At 44.1% G+C, this 22,528-nt stretch overlaps 1 protein-coding gene across 4 annotated transcripts in view; it reads right to left on the minus strand.

Moving 5' to 3' along the window:
• The window catches only part of UBA6 (ubiquitin like modifier activating enzyme 6), a 1,111,768-nt gene that overhangs the window by 603,169 nt on the left and 486,071 nt on the right, over positions 1 to 22,528 (minus strand). For all 4 annotated transcript variants that reach the window (XM_078676253.1, XM_078676254.1, XM_078676252.1 and 1 more), the window contains exon 17: positions 1,095 to 1,175. In XM_078676253.1, coding sequence (XP_078532379.1) covers positions 1,095 to 1,175 — 81 coding nt within the window. The remainder of the gene's footprint in view (positions 1 to 1,094; positions 1,176 to 22,528) is intronic.

A 22,528-nucleotide genomic window follows, 5' to 3' on the forward strand; every position in this document is an offset into this window, starting at 1 on the left:
AGATTAAATTATTCAGGAGTCTTGTATGTGAGTTCAGATTCCAACTGTATTCATTATTTCGAAACAATTTTTCCATTCAGCCCAGCCAATGCACATTTCCCGTGGCAGTCAGACAATCGGAGCACAAAGGAGAAAGATTGAATAGGGGGTACTATACCACCCACAACTATGACTGGGTTCTTCATGAAATTCTGTATTTGGGAAAGATTATATACCAATCCGAAATGTAACCAATAAAGTTGGAATCTGAACTCACATGCAAGACTCCTGAATAATTGAATCTCATCGAACTATCGATATTGGATTTATTTTGGACATTATAATGTTTGAATTTTGTTGAGAAATGGATTTTAAAAAATCACATTATTATAATTTACCCACCTTTTCATTTGCTAAGTTTGGTATTTAAGGATTGTGGCTTCTAAGCAATGGGGCTACGAAAAGAATAGCGTATTAGAATTGAAGATAGCAATAATGATACACTAGTGCACCCTTAAGGCCCACACTGCTGATGCTCTATTTGTTCTTGCTAAAAAAAAAAATGCATCATGGCGTCCCTGAAGTCTCTCCTTCCTGCAATACCACCGACAGACCACGAAATTCAAGGTGCATGCTCTTGTAGACATTTAGGAAAAGGCAAAAAAAAAAAAACCTTAGGAGGTGCTCCGGATCTGCTTCTGAAGGTGCAGAAAGAAAGGAACGGATATCATCTGGGTACATGGGTGGCGCTTACATGAGGCTCTGTTCGTCACTGCCGGAGTGAACGAACTTGTAAAAAGCCACCTTCAGGTGCACAGCAGTCTGCTTTTAAATTTCTGGATCCAGTCTGACGCCTGGGGAATATTCACAAGGTGAGGATTTTGCAGGTATAAGTAGTCATAAGAAAGTATGGTCTACAAGTTTGTTTTCTTTCACATTTGAGAGTGAAAGAGTACATTCCTAGACATTTTACCAGTTGAAGAGTACCACTCATTTAATCTTCTGAAACAAAACTGTAGTTTAACTGGATGGGATTTAACATATATATTCAATTTATAGCACTGTTTACACAATATATTTCGGACAATGAACCCTGCTGCCCTACACAATCTTACCATGCCTTTTTCTGAGCCACTTCCAACACCAAGGAGAGCAAAATTTTTCAACATTTCACAGCCAATTGCCCCACAACCAACCTAGGAAAAGATAAAAAGAATGTATGAAACGGATCAAACACACTGAATCACTGGAAAATACATGTAAGTGAATAGGCACACTTCAAAAATGAAAACAGTTTTGAGGGACAGTGATGTGTGCCAAGAATGTACAATTCATAGCAAGGCACAGGACGGAGATAGTTCATATACTAGGGACTCATTCAGATCGGGCAAACTATATATTGTAACTGGTTGATCAGGATATTTTTGTATATCCAATTAAAAATTAATCCTACATGCAACATTTCTAAAATTTCAATGATTAAGAAGTTAGATACATTGGATTACCCAGGTATGCTGTCATAAAATGGGGCCTTTTACATCTACTTAATTGTGTGAAGCAACAACCACAACAAAGAAAAACAAACAGGAGGGTGTAGGAATAATTTTAAAGACTGGGACATAAATGCAAGCAATATGAATCTAGACAGACTGGCTTGCAGTGGGTCCTTAGTAAACCCAACCTCAAAAGCACTTACTCTTGTACCCTACCACATGTCCTTCTGCCTGACAGTTTTTTTTAAAGCAGAAGCAAAATAAATCAGGCATAGTGGCATTAGTCTTATGTTCATACAGTATTCTGGTAATAGGAGAATTCCCGATAATTATGTGATAGGCAACTCTACTATCTTTAAGATCCATAATCTGATGTTAATAATTATTTTCTTGATGAAATGGCAGGTACCTTGTGTGCATCCCTGGCATAGTGAGCAGCTCTCTGATGTACTGAGAGACTCTTCCCTATTACGTACCTGCAATTACCCGTGACATACTAGTACATTCCGCGGCTATGTAAGCAGAACTTTAGTTAGAATGGTATTTGGACGTTAACAAAGGAGAGGCATGCAGGCAGACATACAGAAACATCAAAGCTTCCAACATATTTGGTAGTACAAACGAATATACAACTAGGACATATCTAAAATGTTAAGTACCTTGACATGATCTTAGGCTCTTTGAATAAGAGAGCATCGGTCCCCGTCGCCATTTACAGACATAGCGGCTTATTATCCTGGGATAAACCACAAGTGAACTGAGATACAACACTGAACACAAAAGAACGCACTCTGTCGTAGAGCATGCCTTTAAATTTCTGAAGGGCTGATTCTGAAGTCTGCATAAGAGTGGTGTTTGCAGTACAAATCTGTGACCACAAGCAATTTTGGAGTCACCTGTGCAAGGCTGGTCAAAATTTCAATAAGAAAGGGTCCCCTCAGAGTGCTCCAAAATGTTGACTTGGAGGACTAGGAGCCCCCTCCACTACCACACGTAGTGCAGTGTGCTGCTAAGGCTGCTAAAGGGAGGGTAGAGTGGGTAATCATCACAATGAAATATTTCTGAGGTAAGTGTTATGCATTGCACCTATAAGCTGACCAGGCACAGACACAGATTTGCTCTTAATGAACTTTACCTTTTTATTTTCAGCCACATAAAAATGATAATAACATCTGTCAATCCTAGTGTATAGTGGATGATATACTAAGGGTACACATAACAAACATAAGAGGCATTACATCTTCAGTACCGGTTATAACATCATATTAATTACTACCTTATCACCTTCATTATACAATGGCCTGGTCTGATATTACTCCTGCAAAAAATCTGCCATGCCTCATTCTAGAACAGAATCTTCCACTTTGTGCTCCTTGTACTGGTATACTGCTGAGGTTGGATGACTCCTCACTCTTAGCTGATGCCCTTTGGTTGCGGTATGCAGCCCACTGGTGCCGTGGTCAAGTGCACCAGGGTCCAATCAACAGCCTCACTATATTGGCCCATCTGAAGATGCAAATTTACTGTATGCCTAGGACGTACTGAAGTGCCATTAGTAAGCCGATTTGCAGACCTGCAAAATGCATTCAACCTTGGCAGATAACGCTGTCTGCATCTTTGGCTGAGGGTCTCCTGCAGCACGCAAAGTCACATAACTTATATGTTGTTTATCAATGATCTATTACCATCTTCTACTGTACAAATATTGCCTGTGTCCTTTGTTCACTGTATTTTCACTGGCCTAAATCCTTTGCCATACGTCTAGGAAGGACTTCAGCTGCAGGCTCTGCACAGGTAACTGAGGACTCCAAAGTCCATAACAGACCTGGTGTTGCCTCTCCCGTTCTTACATTTAAGTTAGCAGAATACAGTCTGAGGTTTGCACGCCACCTAGTAAGATTCTATATTTTAACAGCCTTGCCCTTACTATTGTCTAATCAAATCTCTGCTTTGATGATGCTACATCAGCTTTGTGACAGTGCCTGAGCACAGAACAAGTCATGACCCTTGCTAGTTTTATTTGTCATAATCCTTATGCATGCATGCAGCCTGTTTGTTGGCTCTGCCCTCATATGATTTGTGTAGTATAGTGATGTTATACACACTAGGACCCTCGTGGTTCTGGGGCGGACTCTGAATAGAAACTACATCTAGGGAGTGGCTAATGTTGAGTATGAGATGATGCACAGTGTGTGAGTGAATGCTGAGGAATTTTGAGTATTTGACTGCAGCTCCCGGCTGGAGAAGACGCAACATCTGGAGACGAGTAAGGGCTATGTGTTTCGAAGAAAACAAGGCTGCTCTACCTGAGATTTTGCAATGGTATGGCAAATTGCTTGCACATGTCACATGTGCCTCAAATCAATACAAAGCAGTCTGAGACTGGTACATGTGGAGTCAAAGCCCGGCATCAGCCCAGATAAGGCCTAAGAAGAAAGTCAAGGCCCTACAAAGGAGCACATTCAAAATGCCTGCCAAAACTGGCGCTGAAGAGTTGGACAGAAACTCTACGCTATGCCCCAAATACAGAGAAACAACTCCAGCAAACCAGAAAGATAAGTTCAGCGACAACCAAGTATGAGAAACAGAGACTTTATTCACCGTCAAAGATAAGTGAAGCATTCTACGACCTCATAATGGGCGTGGTGACCCAAGTTCAAGGACAAGGGTTGTGCTTGCGAAAGTTGCAGAGGCCGCCGGGTACAGCGACAGCTGTCTGAACAGCACATGCTCTCAATGGCAGAAAAAGAAAGTCTGAAATACAATGCAGCCGTGTTTCTGAAGCCACCACCGCCATCGACACTTCTAAGAAGCAGAACATTGGTGCTAGGTGGGCTGCTTGGATCCAAACATTCAATGGCTTCATAGATGCACTAGAAGAAGATGATGGAAATAAGATCATTAAATAATTGAAAAACCTTGGGGGTGATGGAGTGAAAGATGAGCTATAGAAAGTTTCACAGACTGATGCAAAATCATACCGTGAGGGTAAAAGAAGCGTTGGAGGCCAATTTCAAACCAATGCCGCATGTCGACTATGAAAGGTATATCTTCAACCAAGCACAACAACAGGTTGGGGAAACAATGGACGAGTTTGTTGAAAGACTTGATACACTGATTTAAATTTGCAAATTCTGTGATTTCACCGACAAAGAAGCCTTGCGCCTCAGAGTCATTGGTGGCTGCCTGTCACATTTGTTTAGAGGGCAAAATCTTGGAGCCACGCCTCAGCAACTGCAGGAGCCCGGAATGGCTAATGCCCGCCGGTTGGGAGAGCTCCGTATGCGGCATCAAGTTTGAGGGCGTCCGAGCACTAAAGGTCCTGAGAAGTGAGCTGGCAAGAGGAGTTCGGTGCTATTTTTTGGATTAAACAAGCACAAGAGTATTTGAGCATCGAGACTTGGAGCTGGGATTACTGTGAGTCAATTATGGATTCTTCGATGTGAGCAGAGAAACGGAGAATCGGGAGCAGTTTCGGAATGGTATAACCTTGGATGGGGCTTTATCCACATGGCTGCTGCACATATTCCTCTGCTGTGCTGGACAGCAATAAAAACGGGTGTGGTCATGACAAGCTCAGCTCGTCATGAGCACAGGAGCACTGTACTGCATGACGAGTTGAGCTCGTCATGAGCATGGAAGGTGTTATTCTATTTCTTGAAAAAGGCGATAATTAAACTTACGCTTATTTTGCCAAAATCACGGAAAGGTAACGTGTGTATGGGCTTAATTGATATTTATCCTGCGCTTGCCGCCGAGAGACGTGGCTCCGCCCCCCTCGGGAGTTGGAGTCGGGTGGCAGAGTGTTGGAAGAGACGCCGTACAAGCGAGTTGTCTTACGTGAGTAACTGTGGCTATTTCGTAAATTTAGGATACAAAAAGTATGTGATAAATGAGGTCTCAACGATTAGAGCCAGGAGTGAATTGAGCTGAGCTGAGCCCGTTCGCCTCCCTCGAGAGCCGATTCACTAAGGTGACAGCAGCAGCAGAGACGCCAGGAAAAAGGATTTGAAAACACGCAGCAGCAGAGGAAAAGCAAGACGGAATCCGGGACCTTAGAGAGCCTTGGAAGTGGCAAGGGAAGTGAAGAGATGAGGAGGTGAGGCGGGGTGAGGAGGGATTGAACTGGACTTTTGGCAGGACGTGCACTGCGCGAGTGAAAAAAGCATTTATGTGCCCAACTTGAATAGACAGTGGAATTGGAAGGAGGATACGAGGGGGGGGGGGGGGGGGGGCAGAAGTATAAGGACTTACAATAGCCTGTGTCTGCAGCAGGAGGGAGCCTGCAGCGCCAGCCGACACCGCCAAGAGTCAAATAAGTATCGAAACAGCAGTGGGGGGACTCACCTTTTGCTTGCCGTCACCGCCGAGGCAAGGATGCCACCAACAGCGCCGTCGCCACCCCAGGACTACAATTCCCAGCAGCACCTGCGGCGCGGCGCGGCGCGCTCTGACGACGAGGGCAGCAGCACCAGGAGGCGCACATAGCCCCCACAGGCCCTCCGCGTCGCGGGACGAGCCGGGCGAAGCCCGGGCCAAGGGCGGGCCCGTCCGCGCCCATCGAAGCCAGGAGGAGGCTGGGCTGGGCCACCCCCCTTTAAACTGACACTTTGGGTCCCCTCGTAAAGTGGTCAGTGACTTTCTTTTTTTTTTTTCCGGTGGTGTATTTATACTGAACTTTGTGTTTCATCATTTCTATTGTTGTACGAATTGTCCGCCACCTCAGGTCATGAGTAAAGGCAGTGATAAGGGGGCAGGAGGCTCACGGGTAGTGGGAACCCTCAATGCATTCTTAATAAGAGCTGAATCGGTACTGTGCCGGGAAATTGAATTAACACAAAGGCGCCTCTCATTTGACCATCGTCGTTCCTCGATTGGTGTACCCACAACTGGCTCCTAGTTGTTGTTAGAGCCAGTTGGAACTGTTGATAATAGAGAAGGCAAAGGGGATGCACCGCCCCCTCAGGGACCGTTAGTGTCTCTACCAGAGCCATCCGAGGTTGACTCTCATAAAGAGGGGGATGTATCTGCTATTCACCCCTCACCCCCAAAATACGGACTCGCCAGCAACGTTTGAATAAAGCTAACAGGGGGGAGCACCTGGTTAGTGTAACTTCAACAAAAAGGAAAGCGGGTAGTACTGCGGCCACTTTACAACAGGCCAGTAAAGTGTCAAAAATTGGGGGTGGTACACATGGGAAGAAGGGGAGCGTGCGCGAGGCCGCTAGTTCGAGTGTCCATAGTTTGTTAGATATTAATACTCAGGTACGGTCTGAGCAGGTGTCCTGTGATTTGGAAAATCGAATTGTATCTAAACTTGAGGAGAAGTTAATGGAATTATTGAGACCTATTTCCTCTAAACTTTTGGATATAGATTCCAGGTTAGATAGAATCGAAAATCAGTTATTTCCTCCTGTCGGTAACTTATTGTCCGGAGGAGCTAATGATTCCATCGCCCCGCCTGGGATTTTGGGAGCAGTGTCTAACAAGACCCCTACAGTGGCAGATCCCGGGGGTACGGTAACCATTAATACCCCCGTGGTGAACACAGGTGGCAAGCATGTCACGCTCCCTAAAGATAGACCTAGGAATGACCCCAGGAGCAATATAAATGAGACCCCTCGTCAGCACAAAACACACAGGATAAATCTTCCCCCTGAGGCAACCCCATACACTGTCATCTTGAGAAATGTTCCCCCCGTTCAGAGCGGTGTGGATGAACACTGGATGTCCTTGCAGAATAAGGCGTTACATTATGTTAATAATCTGACCGGTTTGGGGAGTTACTTATTCAAAGAATTCAACATGATACGCAGGATCCCCTGGGTAGGGAAATCTGTCAAAACCAGCAGAGGGGACTGTGTGATTTTGAATTTTGCCTCACCGCAGATTGTTAAACTGATTTTGGAGAGGGCTGGAACTAGGCTTTGCGTAGAGGACGGCATTGGTGTTGTACCTTTAGGTTTTTTTTTTATAGGGACTCCCCTGCAGTGAGGAAGGAAAGGGTAGAACGCAGGGAACTCCCACAGGCCCAAGGCCCTCGTGACTTCCTTGTACCCACTCAAAACAGATTTGAGGTATTCTCCAACTTGGAAGAGATTGATTGACTAGCGTCCCCAGGAACACCAAATATTGCTGTTCAGTTGAATGGGGTGCGAATGAAGGAAACATTAGCAGTAAGTATCTCTTCTAATGAGACGGTGGGTCTTAATGAAATCACTGAGGGCTCCACAATTTTAACTTGGAACATTGCAGGCCTAAGAAACAAATTAGATGATGTCCTATGGAGAAATTCTTTATGTGGGGCTGACATCATTGGGTTGCAAGAAACATGGGACACTGAAAATTTGCTATGCATAGATGGTTATACGTCCTATTTTGCCCCAGCTATTGCCTCTAGTATGGGGAGGGCGAAGGGTGGGTTAGTGACTCTGATTTCTGAATTTATACCAGGTTCTCAGACTAAATCGGTCACAGGTTCACCATACTGTTTGGCAGTACAAATTGCTTCCACTTATGTGGGCACTATTTTGATTATTAATTTGTATAATTCATTTGATAGAGTTACTGCCACAGAACACCTTGTTAGCCTGAATCATTTCCTTGACATATATACAGAAGATAATATAGACCTTTATTCAGTTATCGTTTTAGGAGATTTTAACGTGCATGGCTGCCCTGAGAACTGTCAGGTTATGGATAGCTTAGGCCCACCAGACCAGGGGGAGATCCACTTTGAGCATTCCCCGCAAGGAGAGTTTTTGGAAGTATTAATGGTTGAAAATGGATTAATACATCCTTGTAAATCGAAAGGGGCTGCACCTACTTTTAAAGGGAATGGTATATCATCAACTATCGATTATATTTTCATTAGTTCCATGTTGGGTGCCAAGGTATGTGGATATACTGCATTTTGGTCCATATTCAGTGACCATGTGGTCAAGAAACATGCTGTATGTAACAGGAAGATAGACAAACTAGACATCCGCCCTACAGATCAGGCTCGCAGAATTAGGTGGTGCCCAGTAGTACCTGAGGATTTTCAAACCACCCTTTTAACCAAGGTTGGAGCTGAAATGTGCATTTGTTTGAATGAGCATGCAGGGGATAAGGAGGTCTTAGAGGCTTACATTAAAATTTGTTCACAGGTTGCTAGCGATCTTAAACGGCCGGGCAGGGCGCAAGATCTATTTGGGGAGGGGTGGTTTGATCATAACTGCTCGTTAGCCCATCGGAAATTGTTGGTGGCTCTGAAACAAAATCCAGTGGATAAGTTGATTGTGCCAGCCCTAAGGAAAGCTTATAAAGTAGCCCTGGAGAATAGAAGACGAGAAATCAGAGGAGAGGCATGGGATGAGCTAACCTCTATTGATGTCCTTAAAAATAGCTCTAAATTTTGGGCAGTGTTAAATAAACCTTTATTCAAGATTCATATAACAGTCAATTAGACTGTGGTATCCAGGAACAAGTTTGGTGCTCCCATTTTAAATCTGTATATGAAGGAGCAGACCCTGGAGGGTTGGCTAAACCCATATCCATGCATGACTCTTATACCTTATCGATTACTGAGTCACAGGTGTTAGAGGCCATCAGCCAGATGACTTGTAACAAGGCTCCCGGACCAGACGGCGTTCCAGCCGATCTTTTTAAAGCGGATGTCAAGACATGGTCAAAGGTTTTGCGTAATGTTTTTAACAAGACGTGCAAATCAGGCTTGCGGGGTACCTGGTTTGAATCGTTAATAGTACCTATTTTTAAAAAGGGCAATAGAGGGGATACCAGTTGTTACCGACCCATTTCCCTCATCGACTCTGCTGTAAAGGTGCTTGGTCGGGTGGTTTTAAGCAAGCTCACAGTGTGGTTGGAAGAAACTAATACCCCCTCGGCCTTGCAATTTGGTTTTAGAAAAGGTCGGGGCACTATCGATCAAAGTCTCAACCTACAATTATTAATTGGAAAGTACACAATCGCCAAAAAGGGCTCCCTATATTTAGCTTTAATGGACCTTTCCTCGGCCTTTGACCGTGTGAATAGGTCCAAATTATGGGTGATGCTCCTTCACCTGGGCGTGGATAAAAATATTGTGTACTTCCTTGCTGACCTACACAGGGACTTATCTGCCACAGTGAGATACGACCGAAGGGGCAACTGCACAGGGAAGATTTGTATTGTTAATGGCGTGAGGCATGGGTACATTAATGACCTTGGTTCAGTTTCGTGCGAGGCTTGCAAAGATATACCCAGGGTTGGCAAACGATTAATTCCAGCATTGCTGTATGCGGATGATGCCGCCCTTTTAGCACGCACAGCGGTAGGGTTGCAAAGCCTTTTAACCTCGTTTTCTATTTTTATTAAATCTATCGACCTCAGTGTCAATTTTACTAAATCACACGTTATGATGGTTGGCACTAAAGTGAAAAGGGCAAAAACCTTGCATTGTGATGGAAATGTGCTGTCTAGGGTATCCACTTTTCCATACCTAGGCGTTATTTTCGATGACAAGGGTACTTGGTCTCCCCAAATAACAGCTAAACGTAATGTACTGGCTAGATCCATTTTAGCTGTCCTGGGCTTTGCACGCAAATTGGGAGTCAAACCCTTTCAAGCACTATTAAAGATATATGATGCTAAATGTGTCTCCCTAGCAATGTACGGGGCAGACCTCTGGGGTTTTAAGAATGTTAAGGCCATTCAAGTGGTGGAGGATAAGTTTCTGAAAACTATTTTATTTGTTCCTCAATCCACATCTGGTTTTATAGTTCACCAAGAGTGTGGAGTTGGTTTTTTGGAAGATCGTATAGCCATCACCCCACTTATAAAATGGATTTCTATCTGGCTAAACCCTGAGCTGTAATTAAATCAGGAAATCCTCAGAGATTGTCTAGCACTTGATCTTGGCTACCGTATCCCCTGGCTGAGTTATGTCCAAAAGCTATCTATTAAACTGGGTCGACCAGAATTGTTTAACTCGCCTGATAAGTTGGTGAAAGGGGACATCAGGTGGGTTAAGGACACCTATAAGTTAACAGCCTGCTTAGCCAGAGAGGATAGAGAGCTGGTCAAACGGACGGTAAGGGCTCACCAATTGCTAAAAACATCACGAGCTATTGAACCATACCTGACCATTGTAAATAATTCTAACCATCGTTTTTTATTAACTAGATTCAGGTTGAATCAATGTCATCTCCTCCTTGCTGGATCATCAGGGTGGAAAAGGGAGGAAGACTTGGGGATTTGCTCTTGTGATGGCTTCTCCACTAAAGACACAATGCACTTTATTTTCTTTTGCGAACATTTTCTTCCAATTCGCAAGCGTTTTATTATTCCTCTCTTAAAAGACAAAGGTTTTACGCAAGTTAAACCAGCCCTTCATTACTTGCAGCTACTTTCTAATGTACGGGAGACTTTTAACATAGCTAATTTATTTACTGTGGCTGTGAGACTAAAGAAGAAAATTAAATGGAATTAGTCAATGTGACAAATTCGACGAACTGAATTGTGGCTGAGGATATTCTTTTAATGTTTCTCTGATTTTAAAGGATGTTTTGTAAATGAATTGATTATAGGTACTGTATATATATTTAGCTTGCACCTCTGTATTGTATTTTTACTGTCTTTTGATAATAATCTTGGTCTTGACTTACATTGTTCAGTATACTTTTATGGTTTTTGTTATGAACAGAATAAAGTACTTTTGACTGACTGACTTGTTTAGAGGGCATGCTGAGTGTCTGAAAAGTTTCAGCGCTCCGTCCAACATCTACTTGTGTTTGCATGTTGAGAGAAACCCACAGCATCGGGAAAATGCTAATGGCTTGGAGAGCATAAGAACTAGCTGACCGACAAGCTACTGACATGGAAGCAGGAACAACCCACAATGACCTCGGCCTTGGTTGTGAAAAGCAAGCAAGAGCAAGATGTACATAAATAAATGTTTTTGAAGAAATCAAAGCTATGCTTCAGATGAGGATTTTTGTTTTCCCATGAAAGTGAATATCCAGCCATCGGGCAGGTATACAAAAGTTGTGGAAAAAAAAGAATTATTTCATAACCGTATGCCGAGCTAAAGAAAAATTAAGTGTGCCGCGATAGAAAAAAAAGATGGGCGCAAGAATGTTCCAGAAGCCCTCTCGCCATGCCCACAAAACAAAAAAGCACCATCAGCTACGACAAACGGAAACCCAAAGGCTAAGATGCCACCTTGCAGCGAGAGGTGGGGCTGAAACTGCTAGAATACGACAATGAGATTGTGCACAAACCAAGGAAGGATCAAAATCCAGCAGATTACTTTTCACGAGTGCCATTACATCATCACAGTTCAACATCCAAGACAGCTGAAGCCTATCTCAACTTTATTGTGAGATCCAGGACAACAGCGGATCTGTCTATGGAACAAATCATTGCTGCCGTTCATTGTGGCGTTTATGTTCGTGACTCATCTGCCACCTCCTATTTTAACTTGCACCCAGGTTCCTGTGTACAGTGCTGTGATTGCCCTCAACAAGTCTCTTGGGATGCCCCAATCTTCCTGTTTTGCCCGGTGGCACCCGCGAGGGACCCGGTGAAAGGCAGACTTGAAGTTGACAAAACATGCAAATAGCCGTGTTTTTCACCGTTTGGCCTTCTCTGTTAGGATGCTTAATGCTGTTTGTGAGTGTCCTCATGCCTGGCCTGAACCCTGTTTGTATTCTTGGTATCTGATTTTTTCGTTGACCCGTGCTTGTAAGCGTTGGAGCAGGCATGAAGCACATAGCTTTGCTTCTCCGTCAATGAGTGCAAATAGCCAATAGTATTTGGTAACGCTGGTCTTCCATTCTTATAGATGGGTTGAAAGATGTTACCTTTCCCTGAATCCAGGATGATATTAGTGTGAAAGATGTTGTTGAAAAAAGGTGCTAAATAATGAGCCTGGTAGGCTATGTCATGTTTAAAGAGGGCGTTGGGCGGCAACATTTCAGACACCTACCGCAACACTTGGCGAAACCATCCATAAAGCAGCTTTGCCAGCAGGTCTGGCTGAGGTACCTGAGTCTATGTCACAGTTGTCCGATCAGAGTGGACCTCAATCATCTTGAATCACCCAGTCTGGACAACAAGTGTGAGGGCCTCGTCGACTGATTGATTTAGTTTGTACACAGTGAATTGCAATTTTCGATTTGTCATTACTTGCAAATTGGGAGTCACAAACCTTATCCTTCATACACCTGACCGTAAATTTGTTAAACAAATTACCACACATTTAAATATGGAGGGAAAATATTATCACACTACAGAAAGAATACCCTCCGAGAACAGAAGTCTATACTGATCTAACTTGCATGCTTGCCATCAGGTAATACAAATAGGTCCAGTAAAGTTTCATTACAAACACCAAAGTAAGCAAGCACAGCTAATAAAATATAAGAATCTATTGTAAGTACCCAAAGGGTTAAAACCATCAAAATACAGAAAAGCTAGAAGTGAAAAGGATGCCATGATGCCTAGAATTGCCTCATTACCGCCTGAAAACCAGCCTTTAAGTAAAGACAATATCGAGGGAAGGCCGGCTACCAAAGTCAATGTTTTACAGCCTGAAACCCAGAAAAGGAAAAACCGTAGACATCAAAAGATAAAGGATTTTTCCCAATAATGTTGTTGAAGTCCCTGATAAAAAGCATAAGAATGGCACAGATAAATGTAATTTATGTTAGGTACCTCAAAAAGATTCTGATTTTCAATTACGGGAGAGGAACCTGTAAATTGCTCCCTTGAAACTGGTCTTGACAACAATAAGTTGTATGTAGCCTTGCGTTCACAATTAGTAATGTCGCTAATGCAGAAAAACGCATTTCTAAATCTTACTTTTGTTACCCACATTTAACTGAATTTGTTTTCTTGCCGAAATCAAGTCACATGATATCAACAGTGCTGGTTCCAACTGCAAAGTAAGACGGAAATAATACAAATCACATTTCAATCCATATTGCTAGCGTGAATAAGAAATCAGTGTTAAACCTGATAATGTTTAGCACTGCTTTAGTCAGCTCTCAGTAACAGACTGGAGTTCAATCATTGTGATTCGTTAAAAAATATATAATGGATTGTCTGGAAAACAATTAGTCCAAGACTGGGTGAATACCAAGAATTCCATCATATGATCTTAAGCAACTGAAGTTGACAGCCTCAAAATTGTAAGATATAGTACTATAAACAATTTTCCTCAAGTACCCTTCTACTCCTATACACTGGCAAATATACATTTATGGACATGAGGAAGGAGGTTAAGGACGTTTTTGGGGTCATACCTAGTGAAAAGTCTGAGGGTATGACTTGGTACACTGTCTCCAAGAAAGTAGAAAGCTTCTGTTTATGTTCTAGGAGACCTGGATGACTCAATACCATTATTTGCTTCTTTATTTAACCTGGGCTTGAGATGTGGTGAAAAGGACAAGTTGTGTCCCATCAGTGTGGAATCCTGCTCACAAGAATGACAAATGTTTTAGCAGGAATACTAATGTTTCTTAAATGTAATATACAAGATATCAAGATGTGATTTTCCTCTGCACATATGATAGGTGGTGAATTGGCTGTCTGCCTAGAGGAAGTGGAGTTAGATGAAGTACTGTGTTCAAAGAAACAAATGTTTAACACTCCGCACCCCACCTCCGATCTTTGCAATTAAGATGCTATGTCTGAGATGTACTGCCATCAGGGCATTATCATCTGCATTTAAATCTGCATTTTAGCAAAGATCTAGCAGCGAAAAGTACATACAAATGAGGAGGCACATAAAGCTCCATTATCGTATCACAGCAAACTATCAAGACTTTGTGCATTCACTTCCCTATATGTTTAAGTTATATACTGGGAATAACGTCTCATGAAATATGCACAATTGACTATAAACCGTAGGAAGATATATAATGAAGAAGATATTTTACTGAGAAAAGAATCCTTGAGCCATATATTGAGTTTACCTGTTATAATTCCTATGTCAGACAATCAGGACAGTATGAATACATAAATTGAATTCCAAGCAGTGTAAGGGTCAGCCAAATTAGCTAAATCTTTGGCATGGCCATGACTGATGAGTGGCAAAAAGGAAGGAGCAATACTGTCCCAACAGATATATAGATAAATACCAAATACACCTGTTGCTGTATAAGGACATAATAAGAAATTAAAAGAAACAAGTTAAAGGAAAGAATAAAAAAATCTTTAACCAATTTTGGCAGCAGATGGATGAGACAATACAAGAAAATAATCCATCTGCCTTTTGGTTGCTTGTAGCCATATGGTTTCTTAGTTTCATGAAAATGTCTTGCCAGAAGATCGATACACAAACATGGATTAGCAACTTATTTATGTAGGACAGTGGTGTACCTAACAGTGCCATTGGCAAGCTTCAAGTTAATATTTGGTTGTACAGTCGGTAACTAGGTAAACTCTGGTAACCACTGAATCCAAAAGCATAAGGTGGAATCCACAACTGCGGGTTGGTACTTTATGACCGCTCGTTAGATATAGAGTGAAATCTGGCAAAATACCCTAACCGGGCTTGGTGGTATTATTAAACAAAGATTGAAAAAGTAGCAGCTAAGCTCTTCTGTAGCATTTGTTTTGCAATATATTGGTAACTGGGGCAAGCAAAATGCAATAATACCCGTAAAGCAGCCAGAATTCCTGTCAGGCAGGTGTACTATCCATCATGCATTTGCATAGAAGTGACTTGCCAGGAAGTCCACAAGTAGAGTCAAGTTATTTATTGCCTCATGGACTTTTGTTCAGGCTTTGACGTGGTGAATTGTATCGGTTTACAATACAAACTATGATGCTGTGGTATAATGAGACAGTTATTATGTTTTATAAAGCTACTCAACTCTTCAAACTAGGTCTGGTTATTAGATTCATGTGGTAAGGTCTTTAGGGAAATTCATGTCTGCACATTGTATACTTGTGCCCCTGCTGTTCTCATTATTTTACATTGACATGCCATTGATACGGCATAAAGTGAGCTTTTTTCATTCTCTAGTACAAACATATTTGTCATGATCTTGCTTTATGCAGATGACCTTCAGGTAATGTATTGTGGCCATAAATTAGGATCAAGCAAGATCTTCATTGCACAGTACGCAGTTTGCAAGCATCCAAGGCAAGATCACACAAAGTTCAATATCACACCCCTTTGTTTTGAAGGAAGAATTGGCGTGAGGTGGGCAGGTGGCACAGGGGTGCTGACAGACTGGATTGCACATACATGGGAGAGGGATTCAGAGGCACAATGGAAGCACTTCCAGTTTTGAACACAGACGCTTCTGGATTACTTGAGGCAGCAACAGTTTAATGACTGGAAGCGCAGAGTACTGAGTACCTTGCCATGTTCCGATGGCAATTCTGTTGCAGTTCAGTTTACCTCAGCTTGTTTGTTCTTTTTTATGAGCTTCCCTCTGTTCCTGCCCGTTTCTCTGTAGTATCTCTCGCTCAATTACACTCAGTTAGCCTTTTTCTTCCTTCTACTCTTCAACTCTAGCTTGTCAAAGTACCTCTGTGTCCTGCACACCTGCAACTGACATCATACCAAGACTCTTCTGCCCAGAGGTCCTCAGTTTCAGAATATCATTCTAAGGGCTCCCAGTCAGCTCAGAACGTCATCAATTAACACTCTCCACATGAGAAAGGGTAGGTTTGATACTTCATGCTGCACATACACCAATAAACAACTTTGGTTCCAATTGTAATTTGCACTATATTATAGCAGTTATTGGCAGATTAAGTTTTACTTGGTACTCTTAAATCCAACGCGGTTCTGATTTTAAATATGCTGAAAACCCACTGAGCTATGAACAGTAGCACCTATGTTTGTCTATTTTTCTCGTCACATTCCCTGGGAAGATCCTACTCAATCCTTGCAACCATAACTGATGAAATGCTAGGCCCTAAGGACGTTAGTAGATTAGCCTCAGGTTTGTGCTTTTGAGTCTGAAGAACAAGTTACTTACCTTCGATAACGCTTTTTCTCGTGGATACAGTATATGCCTGTGGATTCCTCACCTTTTGAATTAACAGAATGCACAGCCTTCCACAGAAACTTTTCTTCTCAGCGCTCCCGTGTCGACGAGGACGTCACAATGGAACGGCTCTGCACGCGACTCTGCAGGGACGTCGTGGGAGCCATACGAAGACCTCATTGGCTTGCTGACATCAGTTCAAACATTTTTTTCCGAGCCTTCGAGGTGAAACGGGTGAACCAACAACTTTCTCACAAGTATACATAGTATACAAGCCACAACCAAAAATGGAAATTCTACATCATATATATTTCCCAATTCCAATTAAACTCATGAATCAAGCAATATATCACATAAAACTCAAATTGATTACTTTTTGTATAAGCAGACAAGTATAGCCGGGTGGGTCAGTGAAAAATCCACAGGCAGATACTGTATCCACCAGAAAACGCGTTACACAAGGTGTGAGAGGCTGGCTTAGTATATGGTGCTCACTTATGGAAGTTTAGCACCCTGCACTAATACAGACAACCCTTATGGTGATTTTAGTGGTCTTAGACAACCATAGAACGCTCTCTAAGTGGTGGAGTGTAAAGCAGCTTGCTTTACAGTACTTAATCTTAAGGTATGGGTTAAGTGAAAAAGAATCACACAGTGTAGTTATAAAAATATGTATTTTATTATAAACATTCACTAGCACATTACAATATCTCCTACCCAGAGATATAAACACAAAAGACACAATACTTAGGAAACAGAGCACGTAAGCAGCACAAATACACAGTGGTCTCCAAGGGGAGACCAAACCATATACTAAAATATTGGAATGCAAACCATGACTCAAGTCAAGAATGCCCCAAGAAGACATACAAGAGCCGGGGACCCAAGGAACCACCCGAGATGAGTATATAGGAACACCACGGAGGTCGTGTGCAGAGTGGGAGCATGACCACGTGCTCAATGTTAGTCAATAGGTAAGTTGCAATTGCAATGTTAAAGAAGATGGACCCTTCCCAGCGGACCCTGAAGAAACCCTGTGGAAGATGGAAGGTAGAGAGTCACCCCACCCGTGGATACCCCAGGAACCACAATACCTACACCAGGGAAACCGGGTGCATAGGTGTCAAGTGACGTCGGAAACCGCCGTAAACCACAATGGAGGACTTCAGAAAGATACAGCTGGAGAAGAAGACAACGGAGTCCAGGTGGGTTCAGGATGAAAGGTACCTGCAACCAGAGGGGACAGTCTTTGCCACTATGACCAGGAGGCACGGAAGACAAATGCCCACTGATGTTGGAGATGCAGGAGAGGTTGACGATGCCCTTGAATTTGCAGCTGTGTGGACCAGGAGATGCTGTAGAAGACCAGGAGCCGTTCACGAGCTGTCCCACGTCGGATATCGAGGACCAAAGGGTCAGTGTCCGGGAGGGGCACCAACAAGCCTCGGCAGTGGCAAACAATGTAGTCGACGAAAAAGGTGCATGGTCGGCACCAGAAAGGTCCAAGTGACTCACCATGAGCAGGTAATTCAGAGCAGGCCTGAGCAAGCAGAGGATCCCACTGAAGGCAAAGAAGACCCTCTAGAGGAACCATGGGCTGAAGGCACAGGAATCGCAAGAGGACCTCGAGAAGCTCACCAATGAAGAAGGCCCACGGTGCACAGGAAGTGGTGAGGGCGAAGATCTTGGCTGCAGGAGTTGCTTGAGGTTGAAGCTTCTTGCATCCCGAAGATCTCTGGAGAAAGAGAGTCAACAAGCCTTGGCAAAGACAAGTCAATGTGCTGCACAGGGGTTCTGCTCCAGAGGTTCCGATGAGAGATACTGGTATCAAACTCGGTATGAAGACAGTGTAGGCCTTGAGGGAGTTGCAGAACAACCACCTGTGTTGCTGAGCCATTTGGGGTCCGTGGGAGCCCAGATTCAGAAGACTAGTCAGCTGCATTGTGGTGCCTGCGGATGCAGGGGAGCGACTCCTTCACTCCAAGGAAGATTCCTTCAGGTTTCTTGGATGTCCACAGGACCTGTATGGAGCACGGGCACAGACGTTGCAGAAGACCAGCAAGACGATGAGACCAGGAGCAGCAGGAATCGTCCCCGTTGCAGTCTCGACCCCAAAGCGAAGTCCAGAGTGTCCACACTGTCGAAGTTGAAGCAGTATGTGATCTGAATCTTGTCCTGCGACGAATCTAGGTACCCACCCAAAAGTAAGCCCTTAGGTACCCTTAGGAAAGGGTTTGGGACGATTCAGGGCTCCCTCCCAGCAGAGGGACTGGACAGTGGGGAGGATACTCCCATGTCCTTTGTCCAGTTGCGCACCAGAGCAAGAGCCAACGTCTCCCTAAACTGGTTTGAACTGGAGTATGCAAGGAGGGCACCAAATGAACCCTTGAAGCAGTCTCAGTAGCGCTGGCAAGCGCCCCTACCCTGTTCCAATATACTAACCCCTGTCTGGGAGGTGGTCACACCTCCCTTTGACAGGATACCTATTGTTCTGCTTTCCCCTGCTCGAGCTTGGCTTAGCAGCAGGAGGGCAGAAACGTGTCTCTGGTGAGCAGCAGCCCTAGCTTGCTTTCAGGTTCTGAAAGACTGGTACCAGGAGCACAGAGGGCCTCCTGGAGGAGCTTTACAGTGCATGGAATCATACCCCCCACACAGGTATGATTCCGGCATGTTTGATACCAAACATGACAGGGTTCGTTACAGCCAGTTTAGAGATGGCCATCGCTTAATGACGCATGGACGCTCTATGTCGTAATGGCTGATGCACCTACAACCTGGGAGAATAGACTCTGAAGATTGAAGGGGTGTCCTGCTAATGCAGGGCCACCCTCACATTAAGAATGGAGCATCCTGCCTTCAGGATTGAAAAGTGTGTCTATTTGGGTGACTTATACGTTTTAAGTGCAGTGACCTCAGATATAAGTAAACTTATATCTGTCGTAAGTGGTGCTAGCACCAGTTTACACAAGCTGCAATACCAGGTCTGTCGTTACAATTTGAGTGGTCTCTCATGGGAGGCATAATAAATGCTGCAGCCCATGGGAGACCACTGGTGTACCTATGCCCTAGGTACCTTAGTACCATATACCAGGGACTTACCAGGGTAAACAAGTAGCCAATCAGGAGTGTACCTAAGTACTCACCATGTCCAATTTAGGGAAGAAGCACAGAGACTGAGGTCCTGATTAGCAGGATCGCAGTCAGACTAGTCAGGAAAACATAATGACACCAGCAAACAGTGGGAGTGACCATGAAAGAAGATCTACTTTCCTACAGAAGGTAAGGAACTTATTCCTTTGATGGATACATCTACCTGTGGATTCCTCACCTTTTGAAATGAATCCTCAAGCAGTCCCGCTCTTGGAGGAGGATGCCTGCCTGCACTAAAAAATCCTGCAACACAGAACAAGCAAAATGGCTGCCCCTCCTCACTTCCAAATCCAAGCAATACTGCTATGCAAAAGTGTGGAGGGAGGCCCACGTTGCCGCTTTCCAGATGTCCATAACAGGGACACAAGTAGCAAAAAACGAAGAAGACGACTTCGCTCTGGTAGAATGACCATGAATACCTTTAGGAGGTTCCTTCTTGGCCAAGTCGCAGCAGATCTTGATGCACAGGATTATCCACCTGGACAGCATTATTTTGTAGACAGCCTTGCCCTTCATCTTGCCCACATATCATATGAAGAGTTGATCATACAGCCTGAAGTCCTTGGTTCTGTCCAAGTAGAAGCTAACCGCCATCTTGGGGTCCAGGCAATGAAGTCTCTCCTCCTCCTTAGAAGGGGAAGGGTAGAAAGAGGGTAAGATGATAGATTGTCCCAAATGGAATGGGGTGACCACCTTAGGCAGGAAAGCAGCTCTGGTCCGAAGAACCATCTTATCCGCATGGAAAGATGTAAAAGGAGACTTCGAACAAAAAGCCTGCAATTCACTCACCCTCCTAGCTGATGCAATTGCCACCAAATATATAGTTTTAAATGAGAGAAACAATTATGCAAAGTCTCAAAGGAGACATTCATCAAAAACGTAAGAACTAGATTCAAAAGGGAGTGGGAGGAAACAAATTAGTGGACCCTTAATGAATCTCATAACTATGGGAGATTTAAACAATAAGGGTTGATCTGACAAACAAAAAAAAGCAGACAAGGCAGATAAATAACCTTTAATAGCTGCTAATGTGCAACCCTGTTGGTCCAAGAAAAGAGAAAAACTCAGAACAACAGATAAATGGGCTTTAAAGGGATCAATTGATTTCTCTCCACAACATTTCACAAATGTAGCCCACCTACCAGCATAGAAAGATTTGGTGGAGCGTCTTCTGGGCGATAAAATAACATCCATCACATCCGGTGAGAGAGAGAAAGAACTCGGGTCGCTCCGTTCAAACTCCAGGCCTGAAGGTGCAGGCTCTGAAGAAGGGGGAGTAGAACCTGCCCCTGTGATTTCGAGAGGAGGTCTGTATTTGAGAGGGAGACGGAGCGGAGGGTGCAATGAGAGGTAACGGAGGTCTGTGTACCACGCCCTTCGCGGCCAATCCGGGGTGATCAATATGACTTGGGCCCAGTCTTAGTGAATTTTCCTCAGAACTCGAGGAATCAAGGGTATGGGGGAAAACGCATAAATAGACTGTGAGCCCCTCTAACTGAAAGGCGTCCCCCGAGATCCCTGCGTCGGATACTGGAGACTGCAGAACTGCAGGCAGTGAGCATTCTTGAGAGGGGCAAACAGGTCCAACTGAGGAACTCCCCACATCCTGAAAATGTGAAGAAACACCTCCGGATGAAGGTGCCACTCGTGATCGGCCAAATATTGCCATCTGAGACTGTCCACACGCACATTCAGCACTTCGGCCATGTGATTTGCGACCACGAAGATCTGAGGGTCCTGAGCCCAGGACCAGAGTTGCAGAGCCTCTCTGCAGAGAAGATACGACCCTACTCCTACCTGTTTGCTGATGTACCACATTGCAGAAGTGTTGTCTGTTAAGACATGTACCGACTGACCATGAAGGGACGGAAGGCCTTGAGAGCCAAACGTATCGCCCGCAATTCCAAAAGATTGATGTAAAACAATTTTTCCTCTGGAGACCAAAGACTTTTGACCTCCAGATCCCACAGATGAGCTCCCCACCCTAGAGTGGAGGCATCCATTATAACTGTTGCCACCGGATAAGGAGGGTGAAATGGCTTCCCTTGAGACAGGTTGCCTGGACCACTCCACTTTTGCAGATCTGATCTGATGCCGTTTCCTGGAGATTCTGACCAACTCCTCGAGATCTCCGCTGTGTTGAAACCACTGCCTGCGGAGGCTCCACTGGAGGGCCCTCATATGCCAGAGTGCTTGGCTGACCAACAGAATGCAGGAAGCAAACAGACCGAGCAGGCACAAGACCTTCAGGATTGGAACAGACCCTCCATTCTGAGAAAGTGGAATCACAGCCTGGATGTCTTGAATCCTCTGTGGAGACGGGAAGGCACAAGTTACAGTAGTGTCCAGTACTGCCCCTATGTACAGGTTGTGCTGAGAGGTGAGATTTGGGTACATTTATTGAAAACCCCAAACCTGTAAATGATGCATCACTATCTCTGGCAACCTTGCTTTGCTCATCCAGTCATCCAGATAGGGAAATACAGGAATCCCGACCTTCTGCGCTGTGGTGCCACCACCCCATCACCTTTGTGAAGACCCACGGTGTGGAAGTATGACCAAATAGAATGTTGAGACCCCACTGTAAAACAGAGATACTTCCGATGAGACTTCAGGATGGGAAAATACGCATCCTGTAAATCGATCAACACCATACAGTCTTCCATCTCCAGTTTGAGAAGAACTTGTGCCAGGGTCAACATTTTGAACTTCTCCTGTTTGAGAAAAAATTCTAAATCCTGAGGTCGAGAATCAGTCGTAAAATACCATCCTTTTTGGGAAGTAGTACCCCTGGCCCCTTTCCTGCTCTGGAACTATCTTGATTGCACCCTGTTGAAGCAATGACATTACTTCCTACTGGAGAAGCAGAAGATGCTCTTCCGAGCAACAGCCCTGACTGGGAGGGAAAGGAAGAGGAAA

Source organism: Lissotriton helveticus, chromosome 2_1 (genome assembly GCF_964261635.1).
Source record: "Lissotriton helveticus chromosome 2_1, aLisHel1.1, whole genome shotgun sequence".
NCBI lineage: Eukaryota > Metazoa > Chordata > Amphibia > Caudata > Salamandridae > Lissotriton > Lissotriton helveticus.